Source organism: Rhinolophus sinicus, linkage group LG05, assembly GCF_036562045.2.
Source record: "Rhinolophus sinicus isolate RSC01 linkage group LG05, ASM3656204v1, whole genome shotgun sequence".
In the NCBI taxonomy this organism is placed as follows: Eukaryota; Metazoa; Chordata; class Mammalia; order Chiroptera; family Rhinolophidae; genus Rhinolophus; species Rhinolophus sinicus.
The window spans coordinates 32907428-32929662 of NC_133755.1; the positions used below are offsets into that span (position 1 = coordinate 32907428).

Here is a 22235-nt window from a genome sequence, read left to right on the forward strand (position 1 = left end):
AAACCAGTCACAGAGGATGCTCCCCTTCTAGGCAGCCCACCTGCAGCTTCCCCAGGCCAACCACCTCCAATTAGAGCACACCTGAAGCCTTCCTGTTGTTCATGATGAAGCTTTCCTGCTTCTCTACCTGCCTTTGAGTCTCTGCCAAATGCCAAGTGATGGTAGCGGACTCCCTTGCTGTAGCAAGCTCTGAATAAGCCTTGTTTTGTTCATTCTTATTCGGATGTCCTTCGTTATAGCTACACACAGTACATGCCTTCTGGAATGGCTGGGTAATCTCAACTACCGTAGAGTTGTGTGTTTCATGTGTTAACCAAAGAAGAGGTTCAGGCTGTAATAAAGAACAAAAGGCATTCATTTGAGCAAAAGGATTGCAATCCAGTAGATGCAGGTTCAGGTAGGAACTTAAACTGCATTTTGAAGAGGACAAAGAAGGCAGGGTTTATAAAGGCAAAACCCACAAAATGTAATTCTTTCATGCGAACGAAGGATTGCTGGCTAGGTTAGCAGGGGTCAGTTAGTGCCAACATGCAAACAAAGGGGGCTAAAACTACAAGGAAGCAAGTGAAGTCCATATATGTCCACTTACAGTTGTTGTTCCAGGATGTGTATGGCTCCAGGATGTTTGTAGTCTTCAGCTGAGTTTAGCAATGGGTTTAGCAACTTCATAGCAGCTCTGAGAACTGAGGCACAAAATGTGCATAGGCCACACTATCCTAATAGCTTCTTGACTATTTTAAGTGACTCTCTTAGCAGTGTTTCTTCCATTTTATTTTCTCCATTATCAGATAATTCTAAGATGTGTAACGTCTTACTTGTCTAGCTCTTTAATAAAGTTTAATGGGAGGCATCTAACTGTAGCCTCCAATATTTGGCCTAAAGTTAGTATGGTTCTTATGAATGATGAAGGAAAAAGTTCAGACTAGTAAAATTACTCAGTTACCTACTTGGCTGGGATCAAAGCCCAGGCCTCAATCACTCCAAAGCACTGGCTCTCAACTTCTGTCCCATTACTGGCTCATTCCCTCTGAGCCTCCATTTCCTTGTAAAACAAGTATTAAGTTGAACCACATGAAATAGAATTTTTATACTTCAAAAAAGGTAGAATATTGGCAATTTCTTTTTTTTTTTTTTTAATATTGGCAATTTCTTACAGTTCAACCTAATTCAAGGTTGTGGTGAGAATTAAATAAAATAAAATGATGTTAAAGGCAGTATATAACCTTTTTGTCAGTAACATAGGACCCCAGAAACAGCTTCCCAGGATTTAAAACCTTACTCTATCACTTTCTAGCTGATCTTAGGCAAATTACATGAGCCATCTGTGCCTCAGTTTCTTCAGGCATAAAATGGTGATATAATACAGGCCAACAATCCCTTACCTGCAATTCTGAAACCCAAAAAAGCTCTGAAAATCAAGTTTTGTGGCAAACTACTCATTTGGTAACAAATTTTGACCTGAGCTGACCTGAGGCTATTCATAGTCATACTGTTAAAAAGAAACAACAGGCCCCAAATGCAGTCACTTGTGTTAAGCACCACTGCAGCAAACGTTAATACTTGACCTAATTGTAATTTTGGCCTTCCCCAGGAAGGTAATCTTAACAGCCAGGCTGGAATTTCCTGGTGAGCATGAATGAGGTAATCTTTCTCATAGACCTTATTGTCCTCCAAGAGAAGGTGAACACTGCTTTTATTCATTTATGGTTTTCTTTTCCCACTCCTTCTCTGCCTTTAGAAGCCTTTGCCTTTCTGTAGCCTTCTGGAGCTCCTTTCTACTTGCTAGATGGGATGCTGCCCGATTCAGGAATCATTCAATCAAGCCAATTAAACCTTCAGAATTTACTTGGTTGAATTTTTGTTAACAATATTTATCCCATTTAGTGTGAATAAGCATGTTTTGCTGCAGAAATGTTTGATTTCAGAGTGTTGCCCAGAATCTCTGGGGGTGTCACATCTCTACTCATGGAGCAGAGTACCTCTCAAATATATCTGAAACAAAGATGATTACTTTCTTGGCAAAGGAGAAGCATGTGGCAGAACACAGCTTCCCCTAACAGAACTGATCTTCTATAGGTTTTTACCAAAGTACAGTTGTTGCTGACTGGGGCTGGTTTTCCGGAGTCTAGGTTCCATAATTATTTACTTAAAATGTGTGATTACCATGTTTCCCCGAAAATAAGACCTAGGTGGACAATCAGCTCTAATGCATCTTTTAGAGCAGATTTTGGAGCAACAATTAATATAAGACCCGTTCTTATGTTAATTTTTCTTCAAAAGACGCATTAGAGCTGATTGTCTGGTTAGGTCTTATTTTCCGGGAAACTTGGTAGGACCAAAGAATTGTCAGTCTAATTTCTTTCTTGACTTTGGAGAATAGGAACTTTTAATTTACATCCTGTTACTTTTCTAAAATCTGAAAAACCCTACATTGAGACACACCTGGCTCAAACGGTGCAGATAAAAAGAACGGTAGGCCTGAAATATTTACCTCATAGATCGAGAGGATATAATCTATGTAAAATGATTGGATTGTTGCCCGGCAAAGGAAAGCTCTGAGTAGCTGGCAGATTTTTATCATAAACACGCAAAGGACCTGTCACTTAGCATTAATTTAGCAAATATTTATCAAGTGCCTACTACGTGCAACACTTTGAGACTACAACGCGAACAGGAGACTTAATCTACTGTTGATAAAAGTCTGCATCCTTTATTTTCCGGTTCCTTGGTGAAGCGGTCTAACCACAGGAGTTTTCAAACAGGCGCCTGAAGGCGCCTCTTTCCGCGGCCCTTCGGTTTGCCCCCAGCACTTCAGCCACTCATGTCCACGCTGTGCGTGGACTCCGCACACACGGGCCCACCTGGTGCTCGCAGGCCCCAGGAGCGCCCCCTTGCCTCTCAGAGAGGGGCGGCTTTCCCAGGCCCGTAGCCGGGCTTCCTGCCAAGGTGTTCCAGCCCAGATCAGCTCCCGCGCCTGCAGGCCCGCCAGCAGGCCAGGCCCACCGCGGTTCCACCCTCTGGGGCTGGGGCCCGGGGGCAGAACGCACAGCGGCACCTCGTGGAGCGCCGGCCCCTCCCCTCCCCACGTCGCCTGGCGCCCCGACGGGGCGGGGCCGGGCGCGCGCTGTAGAGACACCGCCCGTGCCTGCCGAGGCGCCTGCCTATTGGCGGCTGGGGCCAGTGTTCCTTCCGTGCAACGCACCTCCCCCCTGATTTCCCGCCAGCAGGCGCCGCGCGGTAGATGCTGTGCCTCCAGTGGCTTGGTCCGATAGAACGGTTGGGCCTTGCCGACTGTCGCTATGTCGCGACAGAGCACGCTGTACAGTTTCTTCCCCAAGTCTCCAGTGCTGAATAATGCCAATAAGGCCTCAAGTGAAGGCGGCGCCGCCTCTGCTACCGGGGCCTCCCCTTCCTCCGGCGGGGATGCCGCTTGGAGCGAGGCTGGGCCTGGGCCCGGGCCCTTGGTGAGGTCTACGTCGCCGCCCAAGGCCAAGAACCTTAATGGAGGGCTGCGGAGGTCTGCAGCGCCTGCCGTCCCCTCCAGGTATCAGGTTGGGGGCGGGGGTGTCGGTGGCTGGGTACGGCGGCGGGTCACACGGAGCCCGGGGAAGGGAGGCTTGCCTCGGCGGATTTGGGGTGTGCGGTCACTTTCTGGTTTCGGAGGAAGTGGGGCTGCACACTTGCCCTGAAAGAATGCCGGGGCTGAGTTTGTAACACTGGGGGTGTAGATTGTAAACAAGGTTGGAGGAAATAGGCTGCAGCAGGAAGGGAGGAGGGGAGACCGCACAGAGTTTGGAGGAAGAGGAGATGAGTTCTGCCCGGTTGGGGGGCTGGGTGGAGGAGAGGGAGTGCTAGCTGCTGGGTTAGGAGGAGAAGGGGGCAGATAGCACTGGGGGCGGGGCGGGAAGAGAAAGGAGCTTCGCACGCTCCTTGGGTGCGTACCCAGGGCTGGGGAGAGGGTGGTGCCTGACCAGGGCGGGGGAGGGGTGGCGGGAAAAAGGAAAGCCTGCAGGGAGCATGAACGCCGGCCATCTGGAGGGTGTGGGTGCGCGGCCTACACTGACTGGGGTGCGCGAAGGTTCCTCCTTCAAAGCTGGGATAGTAAATTAGGGCTTCAGTAGACGTTCGGGGAACTCTCTTAATGTTTGCGGATGATCCTCGGACGCCTGGACGCCATTGGGAGACGATGGGCCCTCGACCTGTGTTTGGGGGCTGTGCGGGAGTTCCGAGTGGGGGTGCAGGAGAGGGAGCGGGGAGCGCCGGGGGTGTGTCACACCGCAAAACCAAGGGGCCTCATTGGTCCGAGTGAGGTTGGCGGGGCGGGGCGGGGGGGGGTGTAGCTGAAAGTGCTGGGATCCGGTTGGGTCGTCCTGTAGGTAGACTGCATATGCACCAAAACAAGAAAGATTGAGAACTCCATTAATTTTCACACGTGGAAGTTTTGTGTCGATTTGAAGAAAATGTTATTTTATGAAATAGAGTATCTATTGTTGACCGTTCCACGGGAGGATGGGCGTCATAATGTTTTCGGAGTTGAGCCCCCTAAGGCCTTGATCTGGCCTTGGGCAGGAATGTATGAGCGCGACTGTGGGGAATCCTGCCCGGAAGTGTTGTCCTCCTAATTTTCTGGGCAGTTCAGTGCTATTCCAGGGCTTGGCTGCCGTTTTGTCAGAGAAGCGGGCGACATTTTGAAAAGCTTGCATTTTACTGTGTGTATCCCAGGTGTTGTATTGAGCAAAAAGTTTAATGGCAGCCAATTGAAAGTATGAGGAAATAAAAGCTCAGAAAATAACAATGAATTTATTCAAGATCAGAGTTGGTTAGTGGTTATGAGTAGTCGATTTGAAATGCCCTGCATTTTAGGTGTTATACAGATTTTAGTGTTTCCCTCATTTAAGAAACCCTTTCAGGCAGTTTATATAGTTCTGTGAAGATTAGCAGGATATGCTCCCCAGATTATACCTCTTTGGCATAAAGATTATTTTGAGCTGATTGTTTTTGAGAAACAGCAGACACTGGAGAAGCTCTGAAAACCGAAGTTCCTCTTCTGTATGTGAAATTTACATTTATAAAGGAAATCTCCACTTGTAAGGCTGTCTCCTCTGCTCCAGTAAGAGGATGTCTCTAAATTACAAGAAACTCTTAATAGACAAGGCACTGACTTAAATCTGCATAACCTTACCCTTGTTAACTTTTCCTGGTTAACATAACTGCGCCTCCATCTTTCTTTTGTCTTTAGCTGCAGGTGGTGTTTAGGGTGGTGACTTGGGCTACCTCTGGGAGTTTCTCAATTTTCCTTAGTGTCTCCCTTGTATACAGGAGGTATGCATGTTAATAGACTTGTTTGCTTTTCTCTTGTTAATCTTGTTATTAAAGTGGAGTCTCAGCCAAGAACTCTGGGTACAGGCAAAAATATTTTTCCTCCTCTACATATATATCATCTGTAACAGACTATTTTTCATGGTGAGAGATGCATGGTGTGTTGTTTACTTGAATTTGAATTCTCCCTGCATCCATGCTAATGATTGTGCTTTACATATTGAATAGCAAGCATATGCTATTTGTTTTTTGAGGTCTGAATTCAGGACCTCATAATAAAAGCATAATGACATTGTTTACAGTTGATTTCCAGAATATTCAAGAAAGATGGGCATTTGATACTAGACTTCTAAGGAAACTCTTTAGTATATAAATTTTGCCCTCATTCAACAAATGTTCATGTACCTACTCTGCCCGGCACAATATTAGGCATTGTGGATCCTGTATACAACAGTAAACAGGACAAGCAAAAAGACAGCTCTTAGAGCAAGAGCAGTGTGTGAATTCTCTGTGCTTTGGGGCAGGAAGGGGTATGTATGGATCAAGGCAGGTTTTCAGCTTTCTAGGCTGAGACCCAGAAGACATAGGAGTTAGCCAGGTTGTTACAGAGAGGGTGAAGGGGTGGTAGGAAGTTGATTCACGAAGAGGAAGAGCAAATTGTGGCTAGAAAGAAAAGAGGTGGGAGCCTTGGAGAAGGTATGCAGGGATCCAGTCATGAACAGGTTGATGGACCACAGACTTCTGGACTTGGAAGGTCAGCTGAAAGCTCTTAATAGTTGTTGGGCATCTCCTCCCACCTGCCCTCACAATTTTTCAAAATTTTCAGAAGTTGAACATCTTTTAATGTTGGTCATGTGCTCAAGTGTTAGGTGTTTTGACTCTTTTTTTCTAGTTCTTTGTTATATGTGATGTAAAAGTCTTTTTTCACCCTGTACTGTCCTTTTGTTTATGACATCTTTTGAACAGAAGTTACTAATTGTAATGCCGAGTTTGTCAATCCTTTTTTTTATGGCTTATGCTTCTGTAGGTTTTATTTAAGAAACCCACAGAGGAGAGTGATTTAGAAATAACACTCTGGTTGAAGTATGTTCCGTGAGGGGACCCGTTCGGAAGCTGTTTTGATAATGGAGAGGATGTGTGGGTAGTGGTAGTGGGGACAGAGGATTTAGAAGAGGAGGTGTGAGAGATCCAAGTGGTAGAGTAGACAGGTATTGGTGATGATTTAGATAATGGAAGAAGAGAGGAGGGAGTCGAGATGACATCATTTGAAGTAAATGGCCATGAGAATAGTAGCAGGATGCCATGTGCCCTGTGTTTTCATGTATGTGATGACTCAGTGTTAAGATACACAAGCTTGTTAGACAAACCCAGTTTATCTTGATGGCTTAGAAGCAAATTCTAGCAATGCTCTTGGTATCTATTTTGTAAAAAGTAGGTAGCCAAAAGTGTTAATTATGAAGGTTATGGACTAAAGAGAAAGCAAAAATAATGCGATTTTTAAAGCAAAATTTTAAAGATACGTTCAATGTATATTTAGTTTTACTAACTAGGTCATTTCTTACTTTTGGTTGTATGAAGGCTTTTATGTTTGTTTCTCTGAGGTATCAGATTTTTTCCCCTCACTATCTTTAAAATCCCAGTATCGAACATTTAAGAAATATTAAAGTTTTAGAGACACTTGTAAAATCATACTTGACTAAATATAATTCCAATATTTTGGCATTTCAGCTTGGGCTTTATTTAGGAAGAACCTGTGCATTTTATATTGTAATTAATATAATACTTAGATGTGAGGTGACCTTTTGGTCTAGATATTGTCAAATTGGATTCACTGCACTGCATAGGGCTATATGACTTGCTCATATCAACACAGTCTTCATTATATGAAAAGAAAGATGTTAAGATTGTTATAAAACATAGCTAACTATTACAATACAGTAAAGTTAATGAATGACTGTTAAAAGAAATAGTTTTAAGTAGAACCAGTTGTACATGCCTGCGGTTTTATAAGATTGTTTGGCTCTTACAAGGACCAATGTATGAAAGATAGCAGATATTTTAATTATAGCATATCCAGCTGTCTTCCCACACATTTATTTACATATTTTTAAATATAGTATTTAGTGTTGGTCTAAAAATCTGAATATTTGCATGGATTAAAGTATTTGTTCCTTTTATTTTGGCATTCTTTGGAGACTGCTTAACTATTAGAGATAAGAATTTTAAATTACCTTTAAAAAATTAAAGTTTGTGCACAAAAATTAATATATTAAAAATTTTTGTTAGCATTGAGGAAAAATTTTAGTTAAGAAATGTTCACAATGTTTAGTTTTATTACATAATACATTTTATTACCTGCTCAGTTCTCTCTTTAGCTGGAGACCAGTGTTTTCTAGGCCAGAATTTTTAAAGTCACTTATTTTCTTAAAGCCTTTTAGCATTGGAGGAACCATGTATATTACTGAGTTTTTTTAGTCTTAGCATTTTATAGTTGACTGGCAATTCTTAACAGCAGAAAAGTTACGTTATGTGTAAGATTCTATAAGTATAAGGTTACATTTAGGGTAAGGTGATGTTGAAAAACTTTTTGTTTAAACCGTTCAGTTTATAATATTTTAGCTTTACAGATGAGAAATTTATTTCAAAACTCTTAACGATTGTAATTAGCTTTTTACTCATTTTTGCTTTAGTGATGATGCACATTTGCCTTTCAAATAAATTTAAAGGCATTAAAATTTTTAATTGGTTGCTCGGAAAGCAATATTTTCTAAGAATTTTGAGACCTTTAAACACCTTTTACAATTTATTTTACAGTTTTCATTGTATTTGTAGAAATGGCAGTTTTAAGGTAAAAGTAGTCTTAGCTCAAGTTTTTTTCCTTTGGGCTAAAACTAGAGTGATTAACTTATTCATGTAAAAATAGTACTATTACATAGTGCAGTTATAAAACTCAAAAGATTTTTTCCCACGTCATTTGGGTCCCAGAAACTTAAATTATTCTGACTTAATTGAGGATAGAGAGGAATTTTCAGGAGGCAGGTGTGGCCATCTCAGATTTTTTGCTCAAGAATTTTGATCTAGTCATTTATTTAGTTTCTCTAGGAGCCGCTAATACAAGAAATTCCTGCAAGTGGTTTGTTGCCTCATATCAGGCAATATAGAATTTCATTGGGTTTGGGACATCTTGCTCCCTTGGACTTCAGATGTACTAACTACCAAGATGTGCATTCTTATCAAAGTTTGATGCACTTAACTCCATTCTGGAAAACTTGTAACTTTTATAGACATGTATGTAATGAAATAGCTGGTCCCCTGTTGAGTCCTTCGTTAGTTCTTACCCTCTATAACTCAGTTCACACAGGCAAGAAAAATAGTTATCTTCAGTTTTACAAACCAGGAACACTTTGTAAACCTCACTCTGTACTGGTCAGCCTTAAGACTCATCTAGAGATATATTTAATAATTTAAATACACAGGGGAGAAACTGCCTCAAACTGGCCAGTGATGGCCTTAAGGCTTTGCTATGTACACACCCTTACCTGAGTCTCCATCTCTTCAGGGGTTTAATTGCCTTAAAGAATGGCAGCCAGGCTTGACAGATGGGTATCCCTACTGGTCCCCTTCAGAAAAATCTGCCTTGGCCAACACACAGTTTGAAGCCAGATGTCTCAGGACTATAGAGCCACAAATATGCTTCCTTGACATGACATGTATTTGCTCTGTTTGGCCGATCTTCTAAAAGTTCAGACTCAGAACACAGTGTCTTTATGGGACTTAGGTACGTAGAAAGCTTGCGGTTTCCTGATAGCAGTGTGATGGGTTTTGTGATTAAGTGGCTACATGGCTGAGTTTAGGGAAAGCCTCCTTGACAAACCATTGTGCACAGTGATAAGGGTCTTTGTCTCCTGTTAATTAATGGATATGTTAGTAAGGAAGAAGCATTTACATAAAAAGTCCTGTTTGAAGATGATCTATGTAGTGAGCTTGACGGCAGTATTTATAAACTACTGTAGGTCGCTATAGATTTCTATACATTGAGAGAAGACTGTAAGGCCCTTGAGACAAGCACCTGCTGAAGTCATACTAGGTTCTTGTTTTCTCATAATTGTCTAGCCTAGGGGTTTCTATGCTCATGTTTTAAAGAAATTTCATGATTGGGTCTGAATAAGGTGGCCTCCATTGTCTTATGATCACTGTTTTTGTAATGTACTTATTTTACTTCGGTAATTGTTCAGTGAAAACCTGTAGACAGGCTTAGAAAATTTTGGTATATAGTACTTGAGTAGGGTTTATCCTTCTGCATCACTGACTCTTCTGCTGTCTGTTAGCCAGATTCTTCTACCTCTGCCCCCTCCTTAGATCAGATTTTGTGAAGACTGAATCTAGTTTTGATTCTGCAGGCATAGGTACTCATATTTTGGGTACATTAGGCACTTATTTGTTGACTTTTTCCGTGAAATTAGAATTTTAGGAGCAGTGGGGTGGTGGTGTGCTAGGTAGCTTTTGGAGTATTTTGGAATAATACATAGGAACTTAACTGGAGAATCCAAGCAAAGTTTAATGAGGTAATATTTACTGTAATTAGCAAATTACATAGTTGGTATGTTTAATATTAATACGGTGTGTCAGATCCACTTCCTGATATATACCATATTGTAGTGTGTGATTTATTACAATTTAGAGAGCATTTACAATGAGTCTGTACCTTTTTCCCCGCCATCAGTATTCTACCAGAATTCTGCTATAGTTTTTAAATTGAATGATTCTGAGAAAGTTTCTCACCTTAATACCAGAATTCACTATATTTGTATGTCTTAATAATATTGTGATATTTGCTTATGTTTTAAAATATAACTTGAAAATCTGATTAAAAAAAGAATTTCTATGCTTGAATATTAATGCCAGAAGACTTCAGAAGAGTCTTAACAATACCTTTCTTGTAATTGTTTATTTGAAGGTAATTACCTTTAATGCAACTTAACCAAATACTAACCAAGTTATGTCTTTTTTGGCAACAGTTCTTGTGACTTCTCACCAGGTGATTTGGTTTGGGCCAAGATGGAGGGTTACCCCTGGTGGCCTTGCCTGGTTTACAACCATCCTTTTGATGGAACATTCATCCGTGAGAAAGGGAAATGTGCCCGCGTTCATGTACAGTTTTTTGATGACAGCCCTACAAGGGGCTGGGTTAGCAGAAGGCTATTAAAGCCATATACAGGTAAGAGAATCACTTCAGTGTGTGTGTGTGTGTGTGTGTGTGTGTGAGAGAGAGAGAGAGAGAGAGAGAGAGAGAGAAGACAAAAGACGAGCGCACATAAGCACAAGTGTCAGTATCTCCATACAGTGAAAAAAGGTGTGTTTTATTTCAATTGCAGGAGTGGTGTAGTGAAAGCTTCTAGCAAGGGAAAAGGATAAAATGCCTGTATCTGGTCTTCAGCCAATTTGTTATGTGGACTGGAATTTTTGTTGTGTCCTTTGAGTGACTTAACAGCAATATCATTCATTTCCTTAAGTGAAAAATGATTTCATAATTGGATCTCATGATTTGGACCAAAATATCAAATTCAGACATGAAAAGGGTAAATTAAAGAATGTGCCATCTTAAAGGGTCCAAAAGAAAGGCCTTGCAGTCAGGATACATAGTAGAGAGATCAGTGACATTCTCTAGGGCAGATGGAGATGTGTGCTTACCTGGCCTTCAAAATCCTCACTTAGGAGCACATCTGAGTTCAGTTTCACGTCAAGCTTCTGGAACCTTAACTTGGTCTTCTTAGGCCCAGCCTTATTTATCACAGACACGAGCAGACTACAGCAATGTGTTGTAGTTTTCACTTCAGTTAGGTGAACCCCATCAATCTCTTGAATGATACAGGGCATACACAATGGTTGAAAAAAAAAGTGCCTATACACCAAAGCATGAAAAAGTCCTCATCCATTATCCTCAGACTTTCCAGGGTAGGACGTTATTGAACTCAATATTTTGGAAACAGAACAAAGGTCAGTTTCCCAGAAATCTCTGGGAATCATGCCTTTTGGTTATAGTGTTCATCCTGCAGGGTGGGGAGGGCACACTGAAGAAAGTTAATTCTACGTGGAAATCTGACATGCAAGATGGCAAGATAATCAGGAAATTTGATTCTGTGTCCTCCAGTAATTTGCTGTATAATCTTGGCCAACCAAAGTAACTTATTTCTAATACTGTTTACTCATATAAAATGAGTGAGTTGGACCAGATGATGAATTAAATCTTTTTTCCAGGACTAATTTTGAGATTCTAAACAAAGTTTTAGCAAAATGACTTTAAAGAGATCCAAAAAGTATACTTACGCTGTCACTGTTTTCTAAGGTCACCCCTGTGCATTCTTTCCCCTTTAAATTTTTATATTGTTGCAATACATGTATGTGAGTAAATCAGCAAAGAGGCATGGATGAAAAAAAGCCTCTTTTAGGGGAGGAGTCCTGAGAATTGTAGTTTGCAGAAATGTCACTAGATAGGTAGGGGGTGAGTACAGCTGCAACAGGAATTTTGGGAAAAATTGAGAGCCACTCCATATGATTTTGATTGTTGCAATTTGTAGCTTTGGTGCAGCTCTTTAGAGAAAAGGGAAATTGCAGTTTTATTTTTAGGCAGCCCATGAAAGTTGCTAATTCTATGGAAATTTAGGATGTCCTATAAGTTTTAGTATACAGAAAGAAATAATGTGAAGTCTGGATCTGTTCAATTTAGACAAATTCAGGTTTGTTTTCCAGTAGAAGGAAAGAAGGAAAGAGACATCCCTAGTTATGACTCCTACAAAAGATTTTGTACCGTTAGACTAGTGATCTCCTGCATCTCATCTTATTCTCAGTGATAGAAGTGTCATTTAATATTACAGCTTTTTGAATAAAGGAAGAATTTTACTTTAAAAGCAGTGCAACTGTTTTGAAAAAAAAAATTAACACATTCAGCATCTGAACTGGGGTCACCCTCCCAAAATGTCAGGGTCCCTCACATCAGGGTAATTTTTTAATATAGCCTATCCAACTGCCTTGGGGCAGATCTAGTTTTACTGTCATAGCTTCATCTAACTGACAGTGTAGTCTTGGCCTTCCTGAAGTAATTTTTTACAAAAGGTCACAGAACAAACCCCTTGACATCTCTTGCCTCCCTGGAAGAGGTGTGCCTTACCTGTTGGTTTAGGGCTACAGCCCCAGGCCATTAGGAGAGAAACTAAGTGGTCCTGGGGGATGCGGCTTCAAGGAGGTAATTTGTTTCACTGGTAGGTTTACCCCGAAGACTTGACTCCTTCCTTGTGGGCTTTATTGATTTGTTTATATTAATTAAAAGTAAATGGAACATTAAAAAATTATACTTGTTATTCTTGTTCATTAGGGCAAGTGTTGTAGTTTGAACCAACTATCCATCCAACAGTTCTTATTTATAAATACGTATTTTTAGGTTCAAAATCAAAGGAAGCCCAGAAAGGAGGTCATTTTTACAGTGCAAAGCCTGAAATACTCAGAGCAATGCAACGTGCAGATGATGCCTTGAATAAAGACAAGATTAAGAGGCTTGAATTGGCAGTGTGTGATGAGCCCTCAGAACCAGAGGAGGAAGAAATGGAGGTGGGACATTGCAGTTATTTCTTTTAGGTGATGGGACATAGTAAAGTAATACTCTCGTTTTATTTATATGTGTATGTTTTAGTATACTCATATACACTTCTGTACTTCCCTGGATTATAAATTAGATTACTTAGAATCTGAGCAGCCTAGCACCCCATTTTATTTAAATTCTCAAGTCTGCTGGGAGACACATGTTAGAGAGCTAGAGACAGTAAGAGCTGGAGGCATAGTGATAAATTTGGTTATGGTGTCTGATAGTAAGCTACTATGTGGGGGTGTGTGGTCAGGCCCTGGAAATTAATTACCCAGTTTTATGTTCTAATACTTTCTGTTGTATTTTGGATTAGGAATAGAGGTTGAGTAACCTTGAAATACAATCTTGGTTTCAAATGTTAATGGTCACTATTTGAGTGAGTTAAATCTTGTTAAGGAAATGAACAAATAATTTGTTCATTTAAAACATTAATAAATTAATCAGGTATGTGCTTAAGAGATTCTTATATAAGCTTGATATTATGTTTTATTTTATTGTTTTATAGATGAAGGAATAACCAAGTTAATATAATGGCTATTTTAAGAGCAATGAAAGAAAAAAGTTCTTAATTTTAATTTGGTCATAACGATCAGGTTTAGAACTGGATAACTACAGAGATCATTTAGCCACATACTTGGGAGAGATCCCTAAGTGAATATGCCTTGTCCAACGAGATAGTTTGTGAAAGAGCAAGGACTAGAATTGGTATAGATTACTTACTTCTTATACTAAAGAATATACAAAATGGTGAACTTCATAATGTCCATCTGTAAGAAGAGAGGTAACTATGGAAGAAAGACAACAGAGGGAGATTTGAAGATTTTATTTTCATAGCTGTGACTGTTAACAAATGCATCACCTGTGGGTATTTGTGATGTGTGATCATGCTCATGGCTTCTTCACTGCTGTATAGGATAGGACGCTGGTGACAGAACCACTTAATCTTGAGTGATACTTGTTCTAATGTTAGGTGAAAGTGAAATTGGTATTCTTTGAGAAAGAAAATAGTTTCTCATTTGTGAAGGTGCGTTTTTCTCGTAGTACATGAAATGGCAGCATACCAAAAGAGATGACCCAGTTTTATGTTCTAATACTTTTTGTTGTATTTTGGATTTGTTGTATTTTGGAGTACTGTAATTCTACAGTAATACAGTAGTTTTCCAAAATTTGCTTTACTTTTAAATACTCCTTTTTTGCCTGCCAGGTAGGTGCAACTTATGCATCAGATAAGAGTGAAGAGAATGAAATGGAGAGTGAAGAGGAAGTGCAGCCGAAGGTCCAAGGGTCTAGGCGAAGCAGCCGCCAAATTAAAAAACGGAGGGTCATCTCAGACTCGGAGAGTGATGTTGGTGGCTCTGATGTAGAATTCAAGCCAGATGCTAAGGAGGAAGGAAGCAGTGATGAAATAAGCAGTGGAATGGGGGATAGCGACAGCGAAGGCCTACACAGCTCTGTCAAAGTTGCTCCAAAGCGGAAGAGAATGGTGACTGGAAATGGCTCTCTCAAAAGGAAAAGTTCAAGGAAGGAGATGCCCCCAGCCACCAAACGAACAACTGGCATTTCAGCGGAAACCAAGAGTACTTTGAGTGCTTTCTCTCCCCCTCAAAATTCTGAATCCCAGGGCCACAATAGTGGAGGATGTGATAACAGTAGTCGCCCCACTCTGTGGTATCATGAAACTTTAGAATGGCTCAAGGACGAAAAGAGAAGAGATATGCACAGGAGGCGACCAGATCACCCAGATTTTGATGCATCTACACTCCACGTGCCTGAAGATTTCCTTAATTCCTGTACTCCTGGGATGAGGAAGTGGTGGCAGATTAAGTCTCAGAACTTTGATCTTGTCATATTTTACAAGGTGGGGAAGTTTTATGAGCTGTACCACATGGATGCTCTTATTGGAGTCAATGAACTAGGGCTGGTATTCATGAAAGGCAACTGGGCCCATTCGGGTTTCCCTGAAATTGCATTTGGCCGATATTCAGATTCTCTGGTCCAGAAGGGCTATAAAGTAGCACGAGTGGAACAGACTGAGACCCCAGAAATGATGGAGGCACGATGCCGAAAGATGGCACATATATCTAAGCATGATAGAGTAGTGAGGAGGGAGATTTGTAGAATCATTACCAAGGGTACACAGACGTACAGTGTGCTGGAAGGTGACCCCTCTGAAAACTACAGTAAATATCTTCTTAGCCTCAAAGAAAAAGAGGAAGATATTTCTGGCCACACTCGAGTATATGGTGTATGCTTTGTTGATGCCTCACTGGGAAAGTTTTTCATAGGTCAGTTTTCAGATGATCGTCATTGTTCCAGGTTTAGGACTCTAGTGGCACATTATCCTCCGGTACAAGTCTTGTTTGAGAAAGGAAATCTCTCAGCAGAAACTAAGATGATTCTGAAGGGTTCATTATCCTCTTCTCTTCAGGAAGGTCTGATACCAGGCTCCCAGTTTTGGGATGCAGCCAAAACTTTGAGGACTCTCCTTGAAGAAGGGTATTTTACAGAAAAGTTGAATGAGGACAGGGGGGTAATGTTACCCCGGGTACTTAAAGGTATGACCTCAGAGTCTGATTCTATTGGGTTGACACCAGGAGAGAAGAGTGAATTGGCCCTCTCTGCTCTAGGTGGTTGTGTCTTCTACCTCAAAAAATGCCTTATAGATCAGGAACTTTTATCAATGGCTAATTTTGAAGAATATATTCCCTTAGATTCAGACATGGTCAGTGCGACAAGACCCGGTGCTGTCTTTGCTAAAGCCAATCAACGAATGGTGCTAGATTCTGTGACATTAAATAACTTGGAGATCTTTCTGAATGGAACAAATGGTTCTACCGAAGGTACCCTACTAGAGAAGATTGATACTTGCCATACTCCTTTTGGTAAGCGGCTCCTAAAGCAATGGCTTTGTGCCCCACTGTGTAATCCTTATGCTATCAATGATCGTCTAGATGCTATAGAAGACCTAATGGTTGTGCCTGACAAAATCTCTGAGGTTGTAGACCTTCTAAAGAAGCTTCCAGACCTTGAGAGGCTACTGAGTAAAATTCATAATGTTGGGTCTCCCTTGAAGAGCCAGAACCACCCAGATAGCAGGGCTATAATGTATGAAGAAACTACATACAGCAAAAAAAAGATTATTGACTTTCTTTCTGCTCTGGAAGGATTCAAAGTAATATGTAAAATTATAGGGATTATGGAAGAAGCTGTCGATGACTTCAAGTCTAAAATCCTTAAGCAGATCATTACTCTGAAGACAAAAAATCCTGAAGGCCGTTTTCCTGATTTGACTATGGAATTGAACCGATGGGATACAGCCTTTGACCATGAAAAGGCTCGAAAGACTGGACTGATTACTCCCAAAGCAGGATTTGACTCTGATTATGACCAAGCTCTTGCTGACATAAGAGAAAATGAACAGAGCCTCCTGGAATACTTGGAGAAACAGCGCAGTCGAATTGGCTGTAGGAGCATAGTTTATTGGGGGATTGGTAGGAACCGTTACCAGTTGGAAATTCCAGAGAATTTCATCACTCGTAATTTGCCAGAAGAGTATGAGTTGAAATCCACCAAAAAGGGCTGTAAACGATACTGGACCAAAACTATTGAGAAGAAGTTGGCTAATCTGATAAATGCTGAAGAACGGAGAGACGTGTCATTGAAGGACTGCATGCGGCGACTATTCTATAACTTTGATAAAAATTACAAGGACTGGCAGGCTGCTGTGGAGTGCATCACAGTGTTAGGTAAGACTTCCAACAAGCTTGTTCTACGGCTTTGGTTAGTAATGCTCTACCTGTGTCCCAGTTGTGCACTGAGATTTAAAACCATTGCAGAGTCCCGGGACATTGACGCATGTTCCTAAACACAAGTAACAAGGTATATATATGGGTTTTGACAAGTATATACTTGCTTCCGCACTATGAAATGACTAAGCTTATCAATAGTCATTTCAGTTACTCACTAGAAACTTTTTTTTTTTTTAGAAACTTTTAATTAGTAGCCAGTGTTAGTAGCCCACTGTCCTTTCTTCAGTCTTGAATGATTGAAAAGATAAAAGTACAAGATTGATGTACTTTTTTTTAAGTGTGTTTTTCCAGGACCCATTAGCTCCAAGTCGTTTCAGTCCAGTTGTGGAGGGCGCAGCTCGCAGTGGCCCATGTGGGGATCAAACCCATAAGCTTGTTAAGAGCACCGTGCTCTAACCAACTGAGCTAACCGGCCGCCCCAATAAAAGTACTTTTAATGAAAAAATTTACAATTGAATTTGTAGTATTTGGTGGATACTGTTTTTAAAAATATCTCCTTGACCCATCACTTTTTTTTAAAAAAAACACCTTTGCATTCTTTTTGTATTTTAGTTTTTACATGCATGTCTCAAAAGGTTTTAATCTTTTTCCTCTTAGCCCCAAATTTGAAACCTTTTGTGCTTCATAATTTCCTCTCCCTTTAAATTTCATGGCCAACTTATTTAGAGCCTTTGCTATTTTACAGTTTTTTTTGTTTTGTTTTAACAAAACTATTGTAATCTGAACACAACTGTCCAGAATAGAATAGCATATTTTTGAGTGTGTGCCACATTTTTTCCTTAAGCCAATACAGCTACAATTTGGTGGGTAATTTAAAATCCTCCCTCAGCACAGGTGTTCAAAATTGGTGAAGTTAACTTTCCTCTTAAGATTGTTTTATATTAGTGTGCCTGTTGTCAGAACATTCTGCTTCTCCCAGGATTATAAATTCTATAATGAAGCCACATGTAACACTTAGGCACTGTATTTGTGCTGTTAGTGTTAATGATGTCACTAGAATGCCTACTGTTAGGAAAAAAGCTGCTCTGTCTAAAAAGAAAGTAGGACACACCACCTCCTGAAAAAGCAGTTTTAGGAACCATCTTATAGAAGTTGGGTCTTTGTGATTATCAAGAAACCCCAAAAATGGTGAAGCCTCACTTTTACCCTCTCTTTAACAGATGTCTTACTGTGCCTGGCTAACTACAGTCGAGGGGGTGATGGTCCTATGTGTCGTCCAGTAATTCTGTTGCCAAAAGAAGACACTCCCGTCTTCTTAGACCTTAAAGGATCACGCCATCCCTGTATTACGAAGACTTTTTTTGGAGATGACTTTATTCCCAATGACATTCTAATAGGCTGTGAGGAAGAAGAGGAGGAAAATGGCAAAGCTTATTGTGTGCTTGTTACTGGACCGAATATGGGGGGCAAGTCTACACTCATGAGACAGGTAAACTGACTATTAAGAATGAATGTATTATTTAGGCCATCCTTTTCCTAATAGCACATGAATTACACAGAATCAGTCACTGACTTACAAGGAAGCAAAGGGAAACTCCTTGTGTTATAACATTGAGAATTGTATTTTTCTCATCAGTCATGTATCTGCCTGATGTTAAGGGAAGTACACATTTAAAAGGGAAGTTTCAGGTCATTTCTTTATAAGCTTTTTGATTTGATTCAATTTCCTCTGAAGGTAGATGTATAGTCATAATGAACAAAAATTAGACATGTTACAGGCTTGTCCAGTTAGACTCATTTGAAGGAACACTTATAAAAGAACCACGGCAGAGTTATTTAGATACAAAAAAAAAGCAAATAAAATTCATGACCTTTAGTAACTGTTGGGAACCTCTTTTTAGGGAAAACAAATTATGTCTTCCCTTTATACCAGAGATTGGGCAGCCATGAGCTAAACATGATTTTTACATTTTCAAAAGGTTGTCAAAAAAAACAAAACTGACAAAAACATTGACAAAATATTTGCTGATTCTCCTGCTCTACTGTACTATATATTTCTGTTCACCAAATTGTTCAACCCCCTTTAAAAAAAAAAGTGGAATGCTTTATGAATTTGCATGCCATCCTTTAGCAGGGGCCATGCTAATCTCCTGTATATCATTCCAATTTTAGTGTCTGCTGCCGAAGCAAGCACTTTTCGTTTTTTTATCAAAATCATCCAGAGAGCTCAAAAATGTACACGGGGATTCATTCCATCCTTTGAAATGGATTCATTTAGTCTGGAATTGGTTCCTGGCATCAGTAGTTTTCAGGACCCAGTGATTTCTACCGTGGAGCCAGGGTTGAGAATCTCTAGTATACTGGGTTAATATATAGGCTGAGGTTTTCAGGCCAGTTAGGCCCTAACCCTCTATTCCTATTTAGGATTCTGAAGATTTTTAAGAGTGTCTGACTCCGACATAATGGTTATTAAGATTAATGTTTATTAATTAGCTTGGCTTATTGTCTCTGGGTTCTGGATATACAGAGATATATCTCTGTGTATCTACATCTATCTGTATGTATATGTTCTTCGATAACAGTCATAAAGGACCCTTTCCTCTCATTCACAGGCTGGCTTATTAGCTGTAATGGCCCAGATGGGTTGTTATGTACCTGCTGAAGTGTGTAGGCTCACACCAATTGATAGAGTGTTTACTAGACTAGGTGCCTCAGACAGAATAATGTCAGGTAAAGTATTTTTCCCACCTAATGGCTTTATTTGATGTTTGATTTGTTTGTTTTTTTGGTGTCCTGTGAAGCGGAATGCTTTCAGGCATTTGTAAACATGCAATTCTTAAAATACTAGAAGTAAAGAGATTTAACATTTAGATGCTACTGGGTAGTTCATGATAAATTCAAATGATATGGACCTAAAAGATGAATTCACTGTCATAATAGAATTCTTAATTACGCATTTGTGATTTTTTTAAAGGTGAAAGCACATTTTTTGTTGAATTGAGTGAAACTGCCAGTATACTTATGCATGCAACAGCACATTCTCTTGTGCTTGTGGATGAGTTAGGTAAGATATTAAAATATCCATTTGAAGACTATCTTTAAAACAGTACAAAGAATTAGTTCTAAGGATATGAATGCACTCACCTTTGTGCCATGGACTCATAGTTGGAGGTGAGGTAATGTGAAATGTCTTTATTAAATTTCTTAATCCTATTCAAATTTAGTTGTTATACTATGGGGATAATGAGAATATTTAAGGAGAATTAATAAATTTCTGAAGATCAGTATTCTTTGAAAGAAATGTACCCCATTCCAAGGACTGCTAAGCAGACCTATTTAAGTAAACACTGCCTATTTACACAATACTTGGGATGTACCAACTGATGTTGCTGCTGTATCCTGTTTTTTGCATTCCTTTGTGAGGTACATCCTTTTTGGTACATACATAATTTATGCATCTTACTTCCACAGGAAGAGGTACTGCAACATTTGATGGGACTGCAATAGCAAATGCAGTTGTTAAAGAACTTGCTGAGAATATCAAGTGTCGTACATTGTTTTCTACCCACTACCATTCATTAGTTGAAGATTATTCTCAAAATGTTGCAGTGCGCCTAGGTCACATGGTATGTGCAAACTGCTTATTCAAAATTTGTTTAGGTTTCTGAGAAACCTAAAGTTGGTTACTTACATGGCTAGCACGTGAATATAACTAATAAAATACCTTTTTTTTTTTTTAAGGCATGCATGGTAGAAAATGAATGTGAAGATCCCAGCCAGGAGACTATTACCTTCCTCTATAAATTCATCAAAGGAGCTTGTCCGAAAAGCTATGGCTTTAATGCAGCAAGGCTTGCTAATCTTCCAGAGGAGGTTATTCAAAAGGGACATAGAAAAGCAAGAGAATTTGAGAAGACGACTCATTCACTGCAATTATTTCGGTAATTATAATTGGGTATAATTTTGCCATGCAGCTGACCTTATTAAAACTAAAGGGGGATGGATGGTGCCCTGTGAAAAATGTGAACTAAAACTTTTCTTTTTAATTTTAAGGGAAGTTTGTCTGGCTAGTGAAAAGTCGACTTTAGATGCTGAAGCTGTCCATAAGTTGCTGACTTTGATTGAGGAATTATAGACTACATTGGAAGCTTTGAGTTGACTTTTTTGACAAAGTTGGTAAATTCAGACAACATTATGATCTAATAAACTTTATTTTTTAAAAATGACCATTTTTCCATTTTCTTTCTAGGAAATTAAACCCTTTTAATTCTTATCTACCTTCTACATAATGGTTATTGAATACTCCACAATATATTAAGTCTAGATGTTATGGTACATGCATACACTTTCAGGCTGTTTATACCCACTGTCACCAATACACATAAATGGGGGGGGGGAAGCTATGAAACTGTATAGGGCTGTATATATACTTGTCTCAGCTTAATGCAGGAAATTGTCTTAATTTCCAGCAGTTTGTCTAAACTGTTCAAAAAAAACTATGAACAGAGTTCAAATACAGGACTGTTTTGAAGAGACTTTCTAAAGTGTACTTTAAAACATAGTAGTTTTTACCTTTCACAAAACTGAGTTACAAGAATACTTTTGTTTTACAGTGCATCCCTTCCTAGGAAGTCTCATTAAAACACTCACTTTTTCTAGGGGTGATTTTGAATGCTGCACAGGGAAGGGAAGGAAATAATAGTCTTAACTTTTCTTAAAGGATACCAGAAACATTGCTGGATATAATTTAAGATTAGTGTTTTCTCTTTCATAGAAAGAACGTAGATACTGGGACATGAGTACAGTTACAGCAAGTCTAGGTGTGCTAACAAAACAGGGCACATTCAAGTACAATAAGATTTTGCTTGAAATTAAAAACAAACTACATGAGATTAAAGCATTAAAATCATATTTCTCAATCTGAATACATGTTAAAAAAAATCAAAAGAAACGCAGAAGTGCTAGCTCACATTTTTTACCATATTACAAAAGCAATTGGTACCCATGTCCATAAAGGCAGCAACAAAGCTGCTTGTCTATTGAAGAGTACTACTGCAAATTAGACTGCATTCAATGCTAGTTGTAAAAACACCAGCTTTTTTTCAGAAGTTGGTATCTGTACAAAAATTGCAGCTTATTTTCTTCACTTCTGTCCCTTCAAAAGTCTTTACACAGTAATGCTAAAACACCCAGCTCTGAGATCCTGAGTCAATATATTGCCACTTTCTTTTTGGTAGCTTGAGTTTCATAGTGTCAACTGACCTCGTGTATCCATTTTTAGTACAGTCTCTTCCTGTAGCATGGGCAAATATTTTAAATCTTCTTCCAAAAGAAATGTTTTTAAGTTATGATGTTAGAATGGCAGGACTTTTTCTTTTGGGAAGGAATTCAGTTGTGCTGCAATGTATTAGATTCTATAGGTGGAGCAGAGTCATATAGTGTATCTGTATCATGTGTAGGCTCACCAGCTAATGTACAAGGATTAGACAGTGTTCCAGCACCACAGTCACAGAAAAACCTAAAGCAAA

The 22235-nt window shown here is 39.7% G+C and overlaps 2 protein-coding genes and 1 non-coding gene across 5 annotated transcripts in view; 1 reads left to right on the forward strand and 2 right to left on the reverse strand.

The window, feature by feature from the left end:
* Nucleotides 1-3202: 3202 nt before the first annotated feature.
* On the forward strand, nt 3203-20933 carry MSH6 (mutS homolog 6). Of its 2 annotated transcripts, XM_019748607.2 has the most exons (10): nt 3204-3544; nt 10338-10537; nt 12758-12924; nt 14163-16704; nt 17928-18196; nt 19320-19437; nt 19682-19771; nt 20179-20333; nt 20449-20648; nt 20761-20933. In XM_019748607.2, the coding sequence occupies exons 1-10, from the start codon at nt 3300-3302 to the stop codon at nt 20840-20842; spliced, it is 4068 nt and encodes a 1355-aa protein (XP_019604166.2). In that variant the 5' UTR covers nt 3204-3299; the 3' UTR covers nt 20843-20933. The 2 variants fall into 2 exon arrangements, 1 of the variants encoding a protein (XP_019604166.2); XR_012496350.1 differs by lacking the exons at nt 19320-19437; nt 20449-20648; nt 20761-20933 and having other exon boundaries at nt 3203-3544; nt 20179-20316.
* Nucleotides 18797-18899, reverse strand: LOC141571936 (U6 spliceosomal RNA). The gene has a single exon (XR_012496978.1). It is a non-coding gene; the product is annotated as a U6 spliceosomal RNA (small nuclear RNA).
* The window catches only part of FBXO11 (F-box protein 11), a 76408-nt gene continuing 75072 nt past the window's right edge, over nt 20900-22235 (reverse strand). For both annotated transcript variants that reach the window (XM_019748608.2, XM_019748609.2), the window contains exon 23: nt 20900-22225. In XM_019748608.2, coding sequence (XP_019604167.2) covers nt 22096-22225 — 130 coding nt within the window. In that variant the 3' untranslated portion in view covers nt 20900-22095. The remainder of the gene's footprint in view (nt 22226-22235) is intronic.

What these genes read in the sequence shown, in the direction of transcription:
- MSH6 (XM_019748607.2), top strand. Translation starts at nt 3,300, where the DNA reads ATGTCGCGACAGAGCACGCTGTACAGTTTCTTCCCCAAGTCTCCAGTG. An exon ending in GCTATTAAAGCCATATACAG is followed by an intron (nt 10,538 to 12,757) that starts GTAAGAGAATCA and finishes ACGTATTTTTAG; the next exon opens with GTTCAAAATCAAAGGAAGCC. An exon ending in CATTCACTGCAATTATTTCG is followed by an intron (nt 20,649 to 20,760) that starts GTAATTATAATT and finishes TTTAATTTTAAG; the next exon opens with GGAAGTTTGTCTGGCTAGTG.